At 41.9% G+C, this 18,773-nt stretch overlaps 1 protein-coding gene across 1 annotated transcript in view; it reads left to right on the forward strand.

Moving 5' to 3' along the window:
- The first annotated feature begins 373 nt into the window (after positions 1-373).
- The window catches only part of lrp2b (low density lipoprotein receptor-related protein 2b), a 127,644-nt gene continuing 109,244 nt past the window's right edge, over positions 374-18,773 (forward strand). Inside the window, exons 1-16 of the mRNA XM_071391154.1 lie at positions 374-397; positions 573-657; positions 1,443-1,565; positions 6,028-6,144; positions 7,015-7,125; positions 7,504-7,620; positions 8,365-8,481; positions 9,113-9,256; positions 10,560-10,676; positions 12,225-12,353; positions 13,161-13,330; positions 16,228-16,451; positions 16,807-17,013; positions 17,315-17,517; positions 18,068-18,208; positions 18,345-18,554. Coding sequence (XP_071247255.1) covers positions 374-397; positions 573-657; positions 1,443-1,565; positions 6,028-6,144; positions 7,015-7,125; positions 7,504-7,620; positions 8,365-8,481; positions 9,113-9,256; positions 10,560-10,676; positions 12,225-12,353; positions 13,161-13,330; positions 16,228-16,451; positions 16,807-17,013; positions 17,315-17,517; positions 18,068-18,208; positions 18,345-18,554 — 2,239 coding nt within the window. The remainder of the gene's footprint in view (positions 398-572; positions 658-1,442; positions 1,566-6,027; positions 6,145-7,014; positions 7,126-7,503; positions 7,621-8,364; positions 8,482-9,112; positions 9,257-10,559; positions 10,677-12,224; positions 12,354-13,160; positions 13,331-16,227; positions 16,452-16,806; positions 17,014-17,314; positions 17,518-18,067; positions 18,209-18,344; positions 18,555-18,773) is intronic.

The following is an 18,773-nucleotide window of genomic DNA, read 5'->3' on the forward strand; positions in this document are numbered from 1 at the left end:
GAAACAGTAGCTGTAGTTGTCATAAACACTGTTACTTATTGTTCAGGGAAACAGTAAAACGTTTTTTTTTCTAGCAAATTCTACCAGATGAAGAGATTCAAAGATGTGTTATAAATAGATAGTCCATCTCAATGTCAGTTTTGTTGAAATGCACTGAAGACTATAATTTTTTCCCTTCACAACATGTGAACATGTCTATCAAAAATCAATGTCAATGTCAATGTCTATCAAAAAGTACACCATATTAGTATTAAGACATGAAATGATAAAGGTTCTCTTGTTCTGTAGACTATCCAGGAGTGTACAATTTGATATTCTAATGGTTTAGACAAGTGATGGGGTGGGGGGGGGTCACAAAAAATCGGAACTCATCATGAGGGGCCGCAGTGGCTCCCGGGTTTGCGTACCCACATCCATAACCACATGTGCAGTCAGAGATGGCCCTAGCCTTTTGGGGGCCCTAAGCTATTTCTTTTTTAACAAGTCAACCATACTGCAGTTACCACACTAACTGTGCTACTGACCGCTGCACTCTCTTTTTTAAAGGCCAATGTGACAGTGGTAATTTTCAGTGTGCCAACGGTCAGTGCATTGACTTAGACTGGAGGTGCGATGGAACCAAGGACTGCACAGACGACTCTGATGAGCTCAACTGTCGTGAGTATGACCGGTACCATGATCTTGGAATTCCATATACTGTACATGGCTTCAGGTTTGCTCTTATACACGTTGAACATGATGCTAACTGTACCAGATAAAATTCAATTTAAATTTGATTGAGTGTGTTTGAAAACGCCAGGCACTGGGTTATAGGTTTTGATTGAATAGTTCCCTATGCATAACTTGTCCTGGGCCTTATTCATGAAGCGTCACAGAGTAAGAGTCATGATCTAGGATCAGGTCTTCCCTGTCCATATAATCTTTGTATCAGGGCACAAGGCGAGACCCAGATGCAGACACAGGAGGCAGATGGTTAGAGTCCAAGATGTTTATTAACAATCCAAAGGGGGTAGGCAGGATAATGGTTGTGGACAGGAAAAAGGTAAAAACCAGTTCAAAGTTCCAGAGCTACAGAATGGCAGGCAGGCTCGAGGTCAGGGCAGGCAGAATGGTCAGGCAGGCGGGAATGGAGTCCAGAAAAACAGGCAAAGGTCAAAACCGGGAGGACTAGTAGAAGATAATAGAAAAGCAGGAGCACGGGGAAAAACACGCTGGTTGACTTGAACATACAAGACAAACTGCCACAGAGAGACAGGAAACACAGGGATAAATACACCGGGGAAAATAAGCGACACCTGGAGAGGGTGGAGACAATCACAAGGACAGGTGAAACAGATCAGAGTGTGACACTTTGCCTTTGTAATCTAAAAGGAAAAACCGATCCTACATCATATTCTGAGACGCTTTGTGAATATGGGCCCTTGTGTATTTCTGTGTGGCAGCACCTCCATCCTGTAGCTCCCAGCAGTTCAAGTGTGTGACGGGAGGCGAGTGTATCTCCCTCCAGTTTGTCTGCGATGGGGAGGAGGACTGCACTGACGGCTCAGACGAACAGAGAACCTGCAGTACGTACAAGTTCACAAGGCTTCACTTTGGGTTACATGGGGTGCCAGTTTCCTCTGGATATACACTGTAACAAAAATAATAAAATGTTGCTTTCAACCTTCAATAGCTCTTGAACAAAGCATGCCATCACTATGCAATATATATATATATATATATATATATATATATATATATATATATATATATGTATATATATATGTGTACAGTACCAGTCAAAAGTTTGGACACAGCTACACATTCCAGGGTGTTTCTTTATTTTTACTATTTTCTACATTGTAGAATAGCCCTATTTGGTAAAAGACCAAGTCCATATTATGGCAAGAACAGCTCAAATAAGCAAAGAGAAACGAAAGTCCATCATGACTTTAAGACATGAAGGTCAGTCAATATGGAACATTTCAAGAACTTTGAAAGTTTCTTCAAGTGCAGTAGCAAAAACCATCAAGCGCTATGATGAAACTGGCTCTTATGAGTACCGCCACAGGAAAGGAAGACCAAGAGTTACCTCTGCTGCAGAGGATAAGTTCATTAGAGTTACCAGCCTCAGAAATTGCTTCCCAAATAAATGCTTCACAGAGTTCAAGTAACAAACACATCTCAACATCAACTGTTCAGAGGAGACTGTGTGAATCAGGCCTTCATGGTCAAATTGCTGCAAAGAAACCACTACTAAAGGACACCAATAAGAAGAAGAGACTTGCTTGGGCCAAGAAACACGAGTAATGGACATGAGACCGGTGGAAATCTGTCCTTTGGTCTGATGAGTCCAAATTTGAGATTTTTGGTTTCAACCTCTGTGTCTTTGTGAGATGCAGAGTAGGTGAATGGATGATCTCCGCATGTGTGGTTCCCACCATGAAGCATAGAGGAGGAGGTGTGCTATGTGGCGGTGCTTTGCTGGTGACACTGTCTGTGATTTATTTACAATTCAAGGCACACTTAACCAGCATGGCTACCACAGCAGCGATACGCCATCTCATCTGGTTTGCGCTTAGAGCTATTTGACCAAGAAGGAGAGTGATGGAGTACTGCATCAGATGACCTTTCCTCCACAATCACCCGACCTTAACCCAATTGAGATGGTTTGGGATGAGTTGGACCGCAGAGTGAAGGAAAAGCAGCCAACAAGTGCTCAGCATATGTGGTAACTCCTTCAAGACTGTTGGAAAAGCATTCCAGGTGAAGCTGGTTGAGAGAATGCCAAGAGTGTGCAAAGCTGTCATCAAGGCAAAAGGTGGCTACTTTGAAAAATCTAAAATATAGAATATATTTTGATTTGTTTAACACTTTTTGGTTAATACATGATTCCATATGTGTTATTTCATAGTGTTGATAACTTAACTATTATTCTACAATATAGAAAATAGTCAAAAAATTTGAATGAGTAGGCGTGTCCAAAATTTTGACTGGTACTGTATATGATATATGATATATATGACATATGATTGGAAAAAAAGCAGTGGATTTTTGTCCATCCTCCCATGATTCTGAATATATTATTTTCATAGTCATGTCACGATTTTGTAAGAGCTATTGAAGATTGAAAGCAAAAAAATGAACAAAAAAATATATTACAAAAAAGAAAGACGTGGATTTTGTACATTCTCCCCTGATTCTGAACATGTCATTTTCACAGTCATGTCATGCTTTGTTTAAGACTATTGAAGATTGAAATCCAAAATCGTATTATTTACAAAAAATTCATGAAAAGAGTGTGAATTTTTCTCCATCCCCCCTGATTCATAATATACCATCTTCATAGTTATGGCATGCTTGGTTCAATTGCTATTGATGAGAGAAAACCGAATATCCACGGAATATCCAATATAAAACTAATTTTACCCTGGTGTAAATGCATTCGTAAAGTAATCAGACCCATTGACTTTTTCCACATTTTGTACCGTTACAGCCTTATTCTAAAAATGATTTAATCATTGTTTTCCCCCATTATCTACACACAATACCCCATAATGACAAAGCAATTTTTTTTTTTTTGCAAAATGATTAAAAAAAATATTAAAATGAAATATTTACATAAGTATTCATACTCTTTAATCAGTACTTTGTTGAAACACCTTTGGCAACGATTACAGCCTTGAGTCTTCTTGGGTATTACGCTACAAGCTTGGCACACCTATTTTTGGGGAGTTTCTCCCATTCTTCTCTGCAGATCCTGTAAAGCTCTGTAAAGCTCAGCAACCCTAAACACTCTGCAGATCCTGTAAAGCTCAGAGATGTTCGATTGGGTTCCAGTCCAGGCTCTGGCTGGGCCACTCAAGGACATTCAGAGACTTGTCCCGAAGCCACTCCTGCGCTGTCTTGGCAGAGTGTTTAGGGTTGTTATCCTGTTGGAAGGTGAACCTTTGCCCCAGTCTGAGGTCCTGAGCGCTCTTGAGCAGGTTTTCATCAAGGATCACTTTTTACTTTGCTCCGTTCATCTTCCCCTCGATCCTGACTAGTCTCCCAGACCCCGCTGCTGAAAAACATCCCCACGTCATGAGGATGCCAGCACCATGCTTCACCGTAGCGATGGTGCCAGGTTTCCTCCAGACGTGACGCTTGGCATTCAGGCCAAAGCATCAAAATGTACATGGGCAATCTTGGTTTCATCAGACCAGAGAATCTTGTTTCTCATGGTCTGACAGTACTTTACGTGCCTTCTGGCAAACTCCAAGCGGGCTGTCTTGTGCCTTTTACTGAAGAGTGGCTTCCGTCTAGCCACTACCATAAAAGCCTGATTGGTGGAGTGCTGCAGAGATGGTTGTCGTTCTGGAAGGTTATCCCATCTCCACAGAGGAACTCTGGAGCTCTGTCAGAGTGACCATCAGGTTCTTGGTCACCTCCCTGACCAAGGCCATTCTCCCCCAATTGCTCAGTTTGGCCAGGTGGCCAGCTCTAGGAAGAGTATTGGTGGTTCCAAACATCTTCCATTTAAGAATGATGGAGGCCACTGTGTTCTTGGGGACCGTCAATACTGCAGACATTTTTTGGAACCCTTCCCCAGATCTGTGCCTCGACACAGTCCTGCCTGTGCGCTCTACTGACAATTCCTTCGACCTCATGGCTTGGTTTTTGCTCTGACATGCATTGTCATCTGTAGGACCTTATATAGACAGGTGTGTGCTTCTCCAAATCATGTCTAATCAATTGTATTTACCACAGGTGGACTCCAATCAAGTTGTAGAAATGTCTCAAGGATGATCAATGGAAATAGGAGGCACCTGAACTCAATTTCGAGTCTCATAGCAAAGGGTCTGAATATTTCTGTAAATCAGATATTTCTGTTTTTTAGAACAAGGCTGTAATGTAACACAATGTGGAAAAAGGGAAGGGGTCTGAATACTTCCCGAATGCACTGTATATACTAAACAAAAATATAAATGCAACATTTTTCCGCCTCCATCACCTCATGTTTCAGCATGATAATGAATGGCCCCATGTCGCAAGGATCTGTACACAATTCCTGGAAGCTGAACATGTCCCAGATGTTCCATGGCCTGCATACTCACTAGACATCTCACCCATTGAGCCCTGTTTGGGATGCTCTGGGTCGACGTGTATGACAGAGTGTTCCAGTTCCCGCCAATATCCAGCAACTTCACACAGCCATTGAAGAGGTGTGGGACAAAATTCCACAGGCCATAATCAACAGCTTGAGCAACTCTATGTGAAGGAGATGTGTCGCGCTGCATGATGCAAATGGTGGTCACAGCAGATACTGAGTGGTTTTCTGATCCACACCCCTACCTTTTTGTTAAGGTATCTGTGACCAACAGATGCATATCTGTATTCCCAGTCATATGAAATCCATAGATTAGGGCCTAACTCATTTATTTCAATTGACTGATTTCCTTATATGAACTGTAACTCAGTAAAATCATTGAAATTGTTGCATGTTACGTTTAAATTTTGTTTAATAACGCCTTGCCCCCAAAATAAGATATTAGTCTCCCGTGTGGCGCAGTGGTCTAAGGCACCACAGTGCAGTGCTAGAGGCGTCACTACAGATCTGTGTTCGATCCCGGGCTGTGTCGCAGCCGGCCACGACCGGGAGAATCATCGGGCGGGGCACAGTTGGCCCAGCGTCGTCCGGCTAAGGGGAGGGTTTGGCCAGCTGGGAGGTCTTTGTCCCATCATGCTCTAGCTACTCCTTGTGGCGGCCGGGCGCATGCACACCTGGCTTCCGGGTTAAGCAAGCAGTATGTCAAGAAGCAGTGTGGCTTGGCGGGGTCGTGTTTCGGAGGACGCTTGGCTCTCGTCTTTCGCGTCTCGCAAATCTGTACGGGTGTTGCAGCGACGGGACGAGACTGTAACTACTAATTGGGGAGACAAGGGGTGTAAAAAGTACCAATAAATAAAATAAGACATTAACAATAAAGTGACAGGAATGTGAATTCCCTCCTGATCTATTTGACATTACATTGACATGATTTCTGTGCTCGTGTTCCCCTACGCTTTCAGGAGAGCAGACTTGTGGACCACACCAGTTCACGTGCCAGGAGGGCCAGTGTGTTCCCAAAGTGTACCGATGTGACCGTGTGAAGGATTGCTTGGACAACTCAGATGAGAACAACTGCAGTAAGACTTTTTAAATCCACATTCCTTAATAAGATTGGTCTGTAGTTTACGGCTCTAATTTTGCGGTAGATCATTTCTGCTGCAAGCAGAGGTTGTGGACATTTGTCTATTTTGACCATAACGCATTTTCTCTTGATTTAGTGCTATAGATGCTTGTGATGTACTGTATGATAGATGTAGGACTTATGTATGTACTGTATGTTCATAGTGAATGATACTGCAATTTGTGGGATTTGCAAATGTGCAAAGTCAGACTGTTCTATTGTATATGGGACTACCTTTACAACCTTTCGTATTAAAAATAAAAGAAGCATTCTAGTTTTGTTCCTGCTAGATATGCATTAGTCACCAAAGGGTTTGATTTTTAATTAGGGGTTGTTACGTTGTTAACTCAGATTGCACCTCCTATTACTGGCCGCTGTTCATCTTAATGTGGCAATACAGAAGTAGACTTTATTCTCTATTCCCTTTTTAACAAGAATGTTGTTCAAGTCTATCATAGTTCAACTATATAATCCTCAGTCACATTGTCACATTGAAGTCATTGCTTTGTCACAATCTTGTCCCCACAACCATTTTGAGATCTTGTGAGAAAATGTGCAACATAACAATCTACCTTATAGCATGTGTGTGTGTGTGTGTCAAGGTTGGGGTCATCTCAAGTTGAAGTCAGCCAATTCAACGAGTGATTATAATACAAAAATGTTAAAACTTTTCAAGTAAATTTCTTCTCCTTTCGAGTTTATTGAGAATGAATTGAGCATAAATGGCCTATTCTCACTTATTGAATTATGATTTCAGTTTACTTCCTGAATTGACTGATTTCAATTTTAAATTGACCCCGACCCTTATGTGTGTGTTATTCTCCAGACTACCCCAGCTGCACTGAGAAAACCTGTGCCAATGGAGCTTGCTACAACAACTCGCAGCACTGCAACGGGCTGCAGAACTGCCGGGACGGCTCAGACGAATCCAACTGCAGTAAGTCAAATGGGTCAGGGGAATCGAACTCGACAGCGTTAATCGAGTTAGTAAATTGAACTTCAGTGGATCAAGAGAGTCTGAAAATTCAACTGAAGATAACCGTCACATAATGGTCTGTTTGAGGGAGTAGTCTTGACCCGAAACACCAAAGACACCTTGCAGGATGATCAAATATATGGCCCAATTAAGAAATGGCAGATTGACATAATCAAATAGTCATGCATTTCTTCCCATTTTTAATGACAATGACAAATGAAGACACAAAATATATACTAAATATATGTCAGGCATATGGGTTGACATAAGATTCATGAATTTATTACATTTTCCTATATGTCTGCTCTTTTGCTGAGTATATTACATTGTGTCTCTTAGCGACACAGCAATGTCCTCTGCACCAGTTCCAGTGCACCAATGGCTACTGTATCCCTATGTCCTTTATCTGTGACCACTGGGACGACTGCGGGGACAACAGCGATGAGCAAGGCTGTGGTAAGAAGCACATAGACCACCCGCAGTACACAGGATATTCTTACCTCACAACATAAACACGTTGAAGTCCTAAAACATTGGTGTAAATATGTGTTAATCTGAGATTGCTATTTCAAACCTTTGTACCTCTGGCTAAATCAACTCAACACTATCAACCATACAGAATCTAATGGAGGTTTCCTCGTGCCTATTGTTATGAGCCCACATGAAAAAAAAATGCTATAATATACTATGGTATAAATACTATAGTATTCACTGTTGTGTTATTTGCGGACATTACTGTAGCATTTACTACAGCGTTATTTTTGCAGATAATACTGTAGTATTTACAAAATGCTATAGTAAACACTGCAAATGATCGAGGGATACTACAGTGTGAAGTATAATATTCTTCAGTTTACTACAGTAAGTACTGTAGTATTCAACAGTAAACTGTAATATTTTTTAATGTTGGGAGCAGCCGTTCAGATTTGATGGGTATTCATGGCTTTGTTAAATGACACACACACACACACACACACACACACACACACACACACACACACACACACACACACACACACACACACACACACACACACACACACACACACACACATACATACACACACACACACACACACACACACACACACACACACACACACACACACGTACGCACGCACGCACACACACACACACACACACACACACACACACACACACATTGTTTTGTATTGTATTGCATCATATTCTTCCCCTTAGTGTACCAGAGCTGTAGTGGAACTCAGTTCACCTGCCCCAGTGGCCGCTGCATCCCTCAGAACTGGGTGTGTGATGAGTTCAACGACTGTGGGGACTACAGCGACGAGAACGGATGTGGTGAGAAATTCACTAGGAAATCTTGGACAGTTTATTATTATGTCACTGACTATGAAGATTGAGACATTGTTGATTTGGAAATCTAAACGGTAATATGTAATAAGTGACAGAGAGGAACATAAAAGAGGAACAAATAACATTGTAGCTGTATGTGTAGCAAAGTAAATATTCTAAGTAGTGGTCATACTAAATGAAGTGAATGGAAACGTTTTTTTTTAAAGCATACTGTTTCATCAGCCCTAAAACATTGACGAATTAATGAATAAATGACAAATGAATGAATTACATTTTATTTTCATGTTATGTCGCCAGTTGGCAACCCATTCCTTACGGGATTAATTGACACATAAACAAACGTTACAATAATTCACTGTGATAATTCACTGTGATAATTCACTGTGATAATTCAGTGATAATTCAGTGATAATTCAGTGATTATTCAGTGCACGCTGCATAAAGAGTGAAAAATAAATCAATACATAATAGTAAATAAGGTTATCCAGGAAATAATTATATTGACATTGTAGTCAAAGCTGAGTGAAATGTATAGTTATTGGATAAAAATAACTGTGTCATTGAGGCCTACCCAGCAAAAGGTGGTAAATAAAATGTGTTGTCTTTTCTCTTTCAGATAGTAACTCCCGAGACTGTTACCCTGGTGAGTGGCCTTGTCCAGGCTCCTCCATGTGTGTGCCAGTGGGCAAGGTGTGTGACGGCAAACCAGACTGCCCCAGAGGAACAGATGAGACCAACACCACCGCACAGCAAACCTGCAGTGAGTCTCTTCTTCTATCTGCCACGTTTTACTACAGGGCACACCTTTGTACTGGGTTTTATGAGGTTAACAATTTGGTCAGCTTGACCTTTCTCGAAATGTGTTCGGAACGTGGGCATGGACACAGGCACGCACGCACATGCTCTCATACTCTCGCATTTACTCGCTCACACAAACACACACGCCCACACACCAGATCTGGGTTCAAATACTATTTCAAATATCTCAATTACTTTTACATACATTCGAAGTAAGTATTCAGATATCTTTCATTTGAAAAGACAAGTAGTTTAACATTTTCATGTATTTGGAAATACACTTGGAAAGCTATTTGAAAATGTCAAATACACTGACAAATACACTCCCATGCGTTTAACCAAGCTATTTGAAAATAGTATTTAAAATATGTATTTTGAAACCCTCTTAAATACAATTTGTGTTGACTATTTGTTTTTTTTACCAATAACCATTCAAATACGCAAATAAAAGTACTTGTTTTGGGCTTTGAAAATACTGAAATACACAGAAAAAGTATTTTCAACATCAGATACATAAAATACACATGTATTTAAACCCAGATCTGACACACACATACGGACACGCACACGCACACACTTAAACGGTCAGTAGCGTACACAGTCAGCTCAATGCTGTGTGATGTTAAATTGGGCAGTAAAGCCACGGTCCTGTGGTCATGCAACAAGACTGTACTCGTGAATGTTTTAATGTTCCTCCAAGCTCACCTGTTACGACCGCTGTCGTCACATTTATGGTTTTAACTCTCACCTTCCCTTATCCCTTCATCAGCATGTGCGTGCACACTCCTTGTTAAATATTTACCTTTGCACTTTTACTTACTACTGTGCACTAACTACATACAAAAATGTCCTCTTTAGTAATTTTACTGGTGTTCTAGTGTAAGTCATAGGCAGCCAGTAGAAGTTGGATTGTGGACATTCAGAGACAGTTTCCCCCAACAGAGATTAAGCTTAATCATTTTTTAGAATCTCCATTCAACATTCTTCTTAGTCCAGGACTAGGCTTGATCTGTGTCCAGGAAACGGCCCCTCAACGGCTGCTACCCAAATGGTACCCTATTCCCTATTTACTGTGCTACTGGTCAAAAGTAGTGACTATCTGGAATAGGCTGCCATTAGGGACGCACATTCTAAAAGTGCTAAAAAAGTGTTTGAAAACTAAAAGTGTTAGTACAGCATTGGGGGTGTAGTAGATGATGTTTCCTGTTGCAGTCCGGCTCATTTCCACCACTAGTTGTATCTCCCATCTCTTTCCCCTCTCCCAGGCCTGGACCAGTGCTCAGCGCTGAGCTGTGAGTACCTGTGTCACCTCACCCCACAGGGCGGAGCCTGCTACTGCCCAGATGGCTTCACCGTGGCCAATGACAGCCGCTCCTGTGTGGGTGAGTCTGAGTGTGAACGGTTTGATTGGTGGTAAGTAGTAAGGACAAAAACAGCTGAAGGATGTGAGGAAGGAAACAGGGCCACTAGCAGTGATGTGACACACACTATGAATGAATCCACATACAGATGACTAAATAGAAACAGATGTAGATCAGAGAAATTATCAAAAATTACCATTCTTTAACATAGACACACAGAGGTCTGTTCTATTCTATTTAATTCTATTATGTTAGTGTAGTACAGGTAACTTCCAAAATAAAGTAAACACCGACATAAAGTATCTTAATAGGGCGTTGGGAAACCACAAGCCGCCAGAACAGCTTCAATGCACCTTGTCATAGATTCCACAAATGTCCTGAACCCTATTTTGTATTTTTGTATTTATTATGGATCCCCATTAGCCCCATTAGCCCCATTAGCTCTTCCTGGGGTCCAGCAAAATTAAGGCAGTTTTGCAATTTTAAAAACATTACAATACATTCATAACAGATTTCACAATACACTAAAGCGTGTGCCCTCAGGACCCTACTCCACTACCACATAACCCAAAATCCATGTGTACGTGTGTGTATAGTCCTTATGTTATCATGTGTGTGTATGCATGTGTCTGTGCCTATGTTTGTGTTGCTTCACAGTCCCCGCTGTTCCATAAGGTTTATTTTTATCAGTTTTTTAAATCGAATTTTACTGCTTGCATCAGTTACTTGATGTGGAATAGAATTCCATGTTGTCATGGCTGTATGTAGTACTGTGCGCCTCCCATAGTCTGTTATGGACTTGGGAACTGTGAAGAGACCTCTGGTCGCATGTCTTGTGGGGTATGCATGGGTGTCCGAGCTGTGTGCTAGTAGTTTAAACAGACAGCTCAGAGCATTCAACATGTCAATACCTCTCACAAATACAAGGTGTGATGAAGTCAATCTCTCCTCCACTTTGAGCCAGGAGAGATTGACATGCATAATATTAATGTACATCCAAGGGCCAGCCGTGCACCCCTGTTCTTAGCCAAATGCTATTTTCCCCGAGTCCCTATTTGTGGCACCTGAACACACGACTGAACAGTAGTCCGGGTGCGACAAAACTATGTTCTGTAGGACCTGCTTTGTTGATAGTGCAGTTAAGAAGGTAGAGCAACACTTTATGATGGACAGACTTCTCCCCATCTTAGCTAGGAGAGATTCTTCCACAAGAAATTCCATAATTTGGTGTATTAATTGATGGTGGTGGAAAACGCTGTCGCGCCGCTCCAGAATCTCCAATAAGTGTTCAACTGGGTGGAGATCTGGTGACACACACACATACACACACCCCTCAGACTCCCTATGCTCCTTTGAAAACCTCCTTTCAAAGTCAATGAGATCTCTTCTTCTAGCCACGGTAGCCAAAATTAATGGGCAACTAAGCATTTTTATGCATGACCCTACGCTGTGTGGAAGCACCTGCTTTCTATATACTTCGTATCCCTCATTTACTCAAGTGTTTATTTTATTTTGGCAGTTACCTGCAGGTTTAGGCTACATGACAACACTGTGGTTTGTGTTACCCAGACTATGACGACTGTGACATCTGGGGGATCTGTGACCAGCTGTGTGAGGACCGCCCCGGGACCCACCGCTGCAGCTGTGCAGATGGATACTTCCTGGAACAGGGCAACCGCTGCAGGGCCAACATCTCAGGTACAGGATGTGACACCACTAGCGTCACTCGTGATCACGTGGGCGCACTACTGTATTTTTGCTCAGGTTCAAGTTAATTTAATTCGTTCACATGCAGACTATAATTGATATCTTAATTGTGTGATGAATCAAATAAACGTCAAACAAACATTCATGAAACTTATATTTAGGGAACTGTAGTTTTTTGTGATAAGTTGTGGTGTTGTGTGGCTAATGAGCTAGCACGAGTGAGCATTGTGTGAAAGTGATGTGCTTAATTGTGGGAGTTCCATTGAAGGTCATTATTACAAAAGGGTCACTGTGAAAAGACCTTCCTTGTGTGCATAATTTTGCTTATGTAAACTTACAGTAAATGTACCAGTTATCATTCCAAAATATAAAATAACTGTCCTATATAGGGTTATCTCCATTATGATCAAATCCAAGGACCTGGATGTAAAGCCCTGTACTCTTTTCAATTATCTTCTCAGAAAACATGTTAACTTGAACTCAGGTCTCTGTCTAATCCATAGATAATAACTTAACATGGTGTTAGAAGTAGGATCAGAATGAACCCTTTACAGCAGGGGTGGGCAATTCCAGTCCTCAAGGGCCTGATTGGTGTCACAGTGTTGCCCCAGTCCCAGCAAACACACCTGACTCCAATAATCACCTAATCATGATCTTCCGTTTAGAATGCAATTTGATGAATCAGCTGTGTTTGCTAGGGATGGAAAAAAAGTGTGACAGCAATCAGGCCCTCGAGGAATGGAGTTGCCCACCCCTGCTTTACAGGATAACAACCTATGCTTTATATCTACCCTGTAGTTGGCTTGCCGCAGCTCATCTTCACCAATGGTGGTGACGTGATGATGGCAGACATTTATGGGCGCTTTATCAGAACCCTGGTCCCTTCACAGGGCAGAGGTAGCTCGGTGGGTGTGGGGTACCACTGGCACAGTCAGAGGGTCTTCTGGACAGACACTAACACTCAGAAGGTGGGTTGTATTTACTGCTTGTGGGTGACATTTTCCTCACGCTAAAACAGCACTGCGCTGAACTAATGCAATGATCTAAATAAGGGGAGCTCCAATGCCTCAGAGCAATTGCATTAGTTTTGGCGCATGTAGTGCACTGTTTACTACATTTCTGGTTAAACTAACGTTCCCTCTAACGGAAATTGTCAAAGAAAAGTTACGACATAAATCGCTTACAGTGCATTAGCTCACAGTGCAGGTGACTTTGCCAGAGAAAATGTTTGACCATTGTCTGAAAAAGAAGCAGCCAATCAGGGGAGACCTAACATCTAAATGTGTGAATGTATATTCATTTGTATGAATATAGGCCCCCAAAAAACATACTTGTGTGTCATGCCTTAAAGAAATAGCTCATTTTTAAATGTTAGAAAAATCAATGTCTCTGTTTGGTATCCAATAATGAAAATGTCACACAAGATTCATACAAGTAAGGGAGTGAACGTTATTTATAATAAGGGTTACATGGAGAAAATCGGACCTCTCTGAAATTAAAATTAATGTCCTTCCCTTATATATTTGACCTAAACCCTCACTGAACGCTTGAAAAAAAAAGTAACCTTCCCCTATAACCCAATAAAACATAAAGTGGATGGCAGTGAACATGTCTACCATTTACAGTCACTTCTTGGACAGACCAAAGCCTTGGATATGCCGTTTTAGAAAACTGTTCTTCATCCTGTAAGCGTTACAGAATTTTTATAGCATGCAGGGCTGCTGGCCAGAAGCTTGTGGGTTCACAGACCACCCTGGACAAGTATGGATGGAAAGATCTCCTTTATAGTAAAAACATGGCATGAATCTATCATCATATTTGCAGGTCTTTTATAAACATTTCATGCAATTCTACATCATTTGACATTTTAGCAGAATATTTTTTTATACCAAACAAACTACCGCAATTAAAGGTTAAGAACGGACAGAGATATAGGCCTATTTGTTCATCTTGTCATATTTCTCCAATGCCAAATCAGTGTGCCTTGTTTGCAATGAAACTGTCCCAGTTTGCAAATAATTACATCTGAGACCTCATTAGGAATCTGAGCACGGCACTTTCAAAAGTTAGGCTTACCTTTCCACCCCAGACCGCAGGCCTACTGACACATAAACATTTAAGCTTTAATTAACTGCTGGCTACTTTTCTTCCGTGGCTTAACCCAACGAGAGAAGGTCACAAGAGTTTCCCTAAAACATCTTCTATTGTACAGAAAGTGAATAGCTTAATCAATTGATGGTAACAGAATTTGATTACTTCCCTAGTAAATTTGTTGACTCCTCGGCTATAGAAGGTTGTAGCTCAGCCTCTGAATGTCAAAGAAACGAAACAATGATATCCCCATGTGCATCTTAGCCACGTTTTCTCTGGTATTTTACAGCTTCTTTCTAGCATAAAGCAGCACGGACCAAAGTGCTGTAGATCACTTTAGATAATCGGATCTGTTTAATTTTCTTCAAAATTTTTATCTAACAATAGGTAGGCCTGTGCTTTTTTGGGAAATTATCTTTAATAAAAGGTAGGTCTATGGCATACCCTCTCATACCGCCTCAATTAGAGTCCTGGTTTTAACTTAACAGTCCTTCACTGACACGGAGGTAAGCTATTTAAAGAGTGCATGGTGGGTGGAGGAATTGGCAGAGACATCTATGGATATAGCAGCATATAGCCTAATTTCGTCTATCAAACAGGTAGGCTCCAACACAATAGGCTTCAACACTAAGCCCTCTTGTTAGTCAAGTCTAATTAAAATGAAGATGGTTGAAATGAATTATGCCTACTTGAATTTGGCTACTTTCAGCACCATGAGCTGTCCACTTCCGATTGATTGTGCAGCAGTTGCTGCTTCTAGTTTCAGCACCACAATGTAAGTTACTCGAATCTGGTAAATAACTCTCATAAATACATCATGGGCAAGAAACATCTTGTTTTTATTCAAATTAATTATAGTAGTAGCAAGCTATCAAAGTTTACCTCCTTCTCCTCTTCTGGTCCTCATTCTCAAATTGAAAAGCACGTAGGCTATAGGCTAGACCGCCCGCAAGATATAGATCCCAGAGAATTCTTTGACTCTCCTCCTGAACTGCCACTGTAGCAATACACCATTGGTTAGGCAGCACAAACAAAAGTTTTGATCAGCAAGAGCAGAGCAGGTCATGGGCTCAGGTTTGGAATATCCACTGCAGTGTGTAATGCAGCCTAGTTTTATTTACACAATCCCAGCAGCGCAAAAGACTCAGGAAGGAAATGAATTTTCTTAGAAATATAACTTTGCTCTGTACTTCTCTGAGCATGCAGTTCCTAGCCTATAGCCTAAAGGCTGTGGATAATTTGAGACCACACTAAATAGCCTATAGGCACACTTGATAGTGTGTGCTCAGCAGAGAATCAGAAATGAGGGGCGATATAAAGCCTAATAAGCCACTAATTCTAAAACACTGCAGATTGAATAAAAAACTAAACCCTCTCCTTGAATGAAATTGAAAAAGCATGAAATTGAAAAAGCATCCCCCATTTTCCTCCCGAAGTCTAAATGTTGAGAATAAGATTGACATATTTGCTATATGTAATAAACTCACAAACTAAAAACGCACGTCAAACCAGCTTTGTTTGTGTTTGCTGAATCAGACTTGTCTTTAAATTACCGTTGCAACACAATATTAATACAACAAATAAATTTTTTAACACATTTGTCATGCAATCATTTCTAGTATGGCGTGTCCCTTGAAACTGCACTCAGGTTAATGGTGCAATCTCGGATATACAGTATGCAGCTGTTTTTGAACAATTGCAATGAATGATATACCTATTTATTCTTCAAGAATCCCAGATTGTATCTTAAATTAGTGTCACTCTCTCCCTATAGGTGTACTCTGCCAACTTTGATGGAGGTGACATCCAAGAAGTGCTGAACGAGGCCGTTCACAGTGCCCAGAACATCGCTGTGGACTGGATCAACTTCAAGCTCTACGTCCTAGAGGCCAGGGTGGAGCGCATCGACATGTGTGACTTTGACGGAGGCAACCGGGTCACCCTTGTGGCCGAGAACCTTTTGACTCCTCACGGGCTGGCTCTGGACCCCACAGTGGGGTAAGAACTGAGAAAGTCTCACCACCAAAGAAATGAAACATGGAACCCATCCCCTTTACATGAATATAACCCATTGACAAACAAACCCATTGAAAAACAAGGACAAGGAGATTGAAAAAGACATTTGATTGTCAACCTTTTCAACTCTCCTTACATGTAGTATGTAAAACCAACCCTGTTTTTGAGCACAGTTATGCTATCTTGGTCCTAACCAAGCTTACATCATGAATTCAGTTACTCTCCCACACTGTAATGCCCATAGTATTATTAATAACTGCTAACTAGCACTGTCTAACGCAAGTTAATCAACTCAATGCTAACCCTCAAAATCTAACTTGGCTCCTGCTTTTTGAAGGTACATGTTCTTCACGGACAGCGGCTACATCAGTGAGGACATGAAGCTGGAGAGGGCTTACATGGATGGTAGTAACCGTGTGGAGCTGGTGAAGACCCGGCTGGGGATGCCGACTGGCGTCACCCTGGATATTGTCACCCAAAGGGTCTATTGGTCCGACAGCCACTTTAACATGGTGGAAACGGTCACCTACAGTGGTCTGGAGAGGTATGCATGCAAGTCCTCAGGTCTCAGGCAAGGTCCTACTAGTTAGCGAGGTGGATCTGCAACTGGAGGGTTGCTGGTCCAAATCCCAAGCCAGACAGGAAAAATGATAGGTATCCTAGATGCCATATCCTGCCTATATGTCCTTAACCCCAAAACAGCTCACACATTTGCATGAGCTCAAATTGACAATGAATAATAACGTGTTTTTTTTTACCGAACCACCACCTTTACACTAGCATGCTTTCATATATAAAAATCATTGCCGTCTACAGTGTTAGCCATGTTTGCTAATTCTCCACAGGAAAACGGTGCTCAACGGTGGCACCCAGGTTCCATACCCGTTTGGCATCTCTGTTTTTGAAAACCATTTGTTCTTCACCGACTGGACCAAAATGGGGGTAATAAGGACCAACCGCTTCAACGGTAGCGACCCGAACCTCATCTACCGCACCACAGACAGACCCGGTCACATTGTGGTCGCGCACCCTGTCCTGCAACCCATTGGTGAGTAGAAGAACAGCAGACTGCCTATCAGACTGCCTAAAGCACATGGTTTTCTCCAGTGTTGCAGTACTTTATAAGCCTGGTTCCAGATTTGTTTGTGTTGTATAGCCAACCGCTAGGGTCATTTTCATGTTCAGAAGTTGATAAAAACAGCACAAACAGATCTAAAATCAGGCTAGTACTTTATATAGTATATCTTACCAATGAATGTACTTTTGCTAGATTGGAATGTGCCCGATTCTGCCTGGCATGGACCTCTGCAGGAGGTTGAGAGCATGTTTCTCTGTCTGGTTGCAGTAAAGTCCATAGGCATTGTGAGATTTGATCATCACACAATGATATCACAGCATATACAACCTTGGGGATATTTAAGATGGTTTGACTTTGAACATGAACATCCTTACTCGCATTTACAAATCTAACTTTTTAAGAGATATTTGATGGTCGTCAAAAGTCACTACATCTTTAATAATTTTTTTTGTGGGCTTTTAACATTGTTGTAATTGACCGTGTGCGGTTCAACTCTGCTCTCTCTCTCTCGCTCCCACAGTGATGAGTCCATGCGGTCGAAACAACGGGGGCTGTCAGCACATCTGCGTCCTGAGTCACCTCTCCGACAATGATGGCCTGGGCTTCCGCTGCAAGTGTCGCCTGGGTTACGACCTCCATGAAGACCGCCACAGCTGCTTCAGTGAGTGACTGGGACGGAGGGGGTCGCATAAATTATTAAACGCCCAATTAATTCGTAAAATAACAAAATGACAGTTCTGTCACTTGGTAAAGAGTTTAATAATAAAGAGTTTTTGATTGTTCTGTCCCCCCTCCAGAGGTGAGAGACTACCTCCTACTGGCCACCCAATACGCAGTGCGTGGGATCCCCCTGAACGTGTCCCTCCAGGAGGATGTGACCCTCCCGCTGACCGGCCTGGGGGTCACCTTCTCCTCATCGGCCGTGGAGTTCGACGGCAACGAGGAGGCCGTGTTCTACAATGACCGCAGCAGGCAGATCATCTACAAGTCCAACACCAACGGCTCCAGTGAGTTTGTAGTCTTTCAGGGCCCGTGTTCACAAAGCGTTTCAGAATAGGTTTCCTGATCTAGGGTCAGGTCTTTCCTGTCCGTATAATCTTATTCATTATGATCTAAAGGGGAAAATGTATCCTAGATCAGCGCTCCTATTCTGAGATACCCAGGTCTGGCTGAATGCGTTCTGTCATGTCCTGTCTTTACCACAAGGTGGCGGTAAAGATTGCAAT

This window comes from Salvelinus alpinus, chromosome 3, assembly GCF_045679555.1.
Source record: "Salvelinus alpinus chromosome 3, SLU_Salpinus.1, whole genome shotgun sequence".
In the NCBI taxonomy this organism is placed as follows: domain Eukaryota; kingdom Metazoa; phylum Chordata; class Actinopteri; order Salmoniformes; family Salmonidae; genus Salvelinus; species Salvelinus alpinus.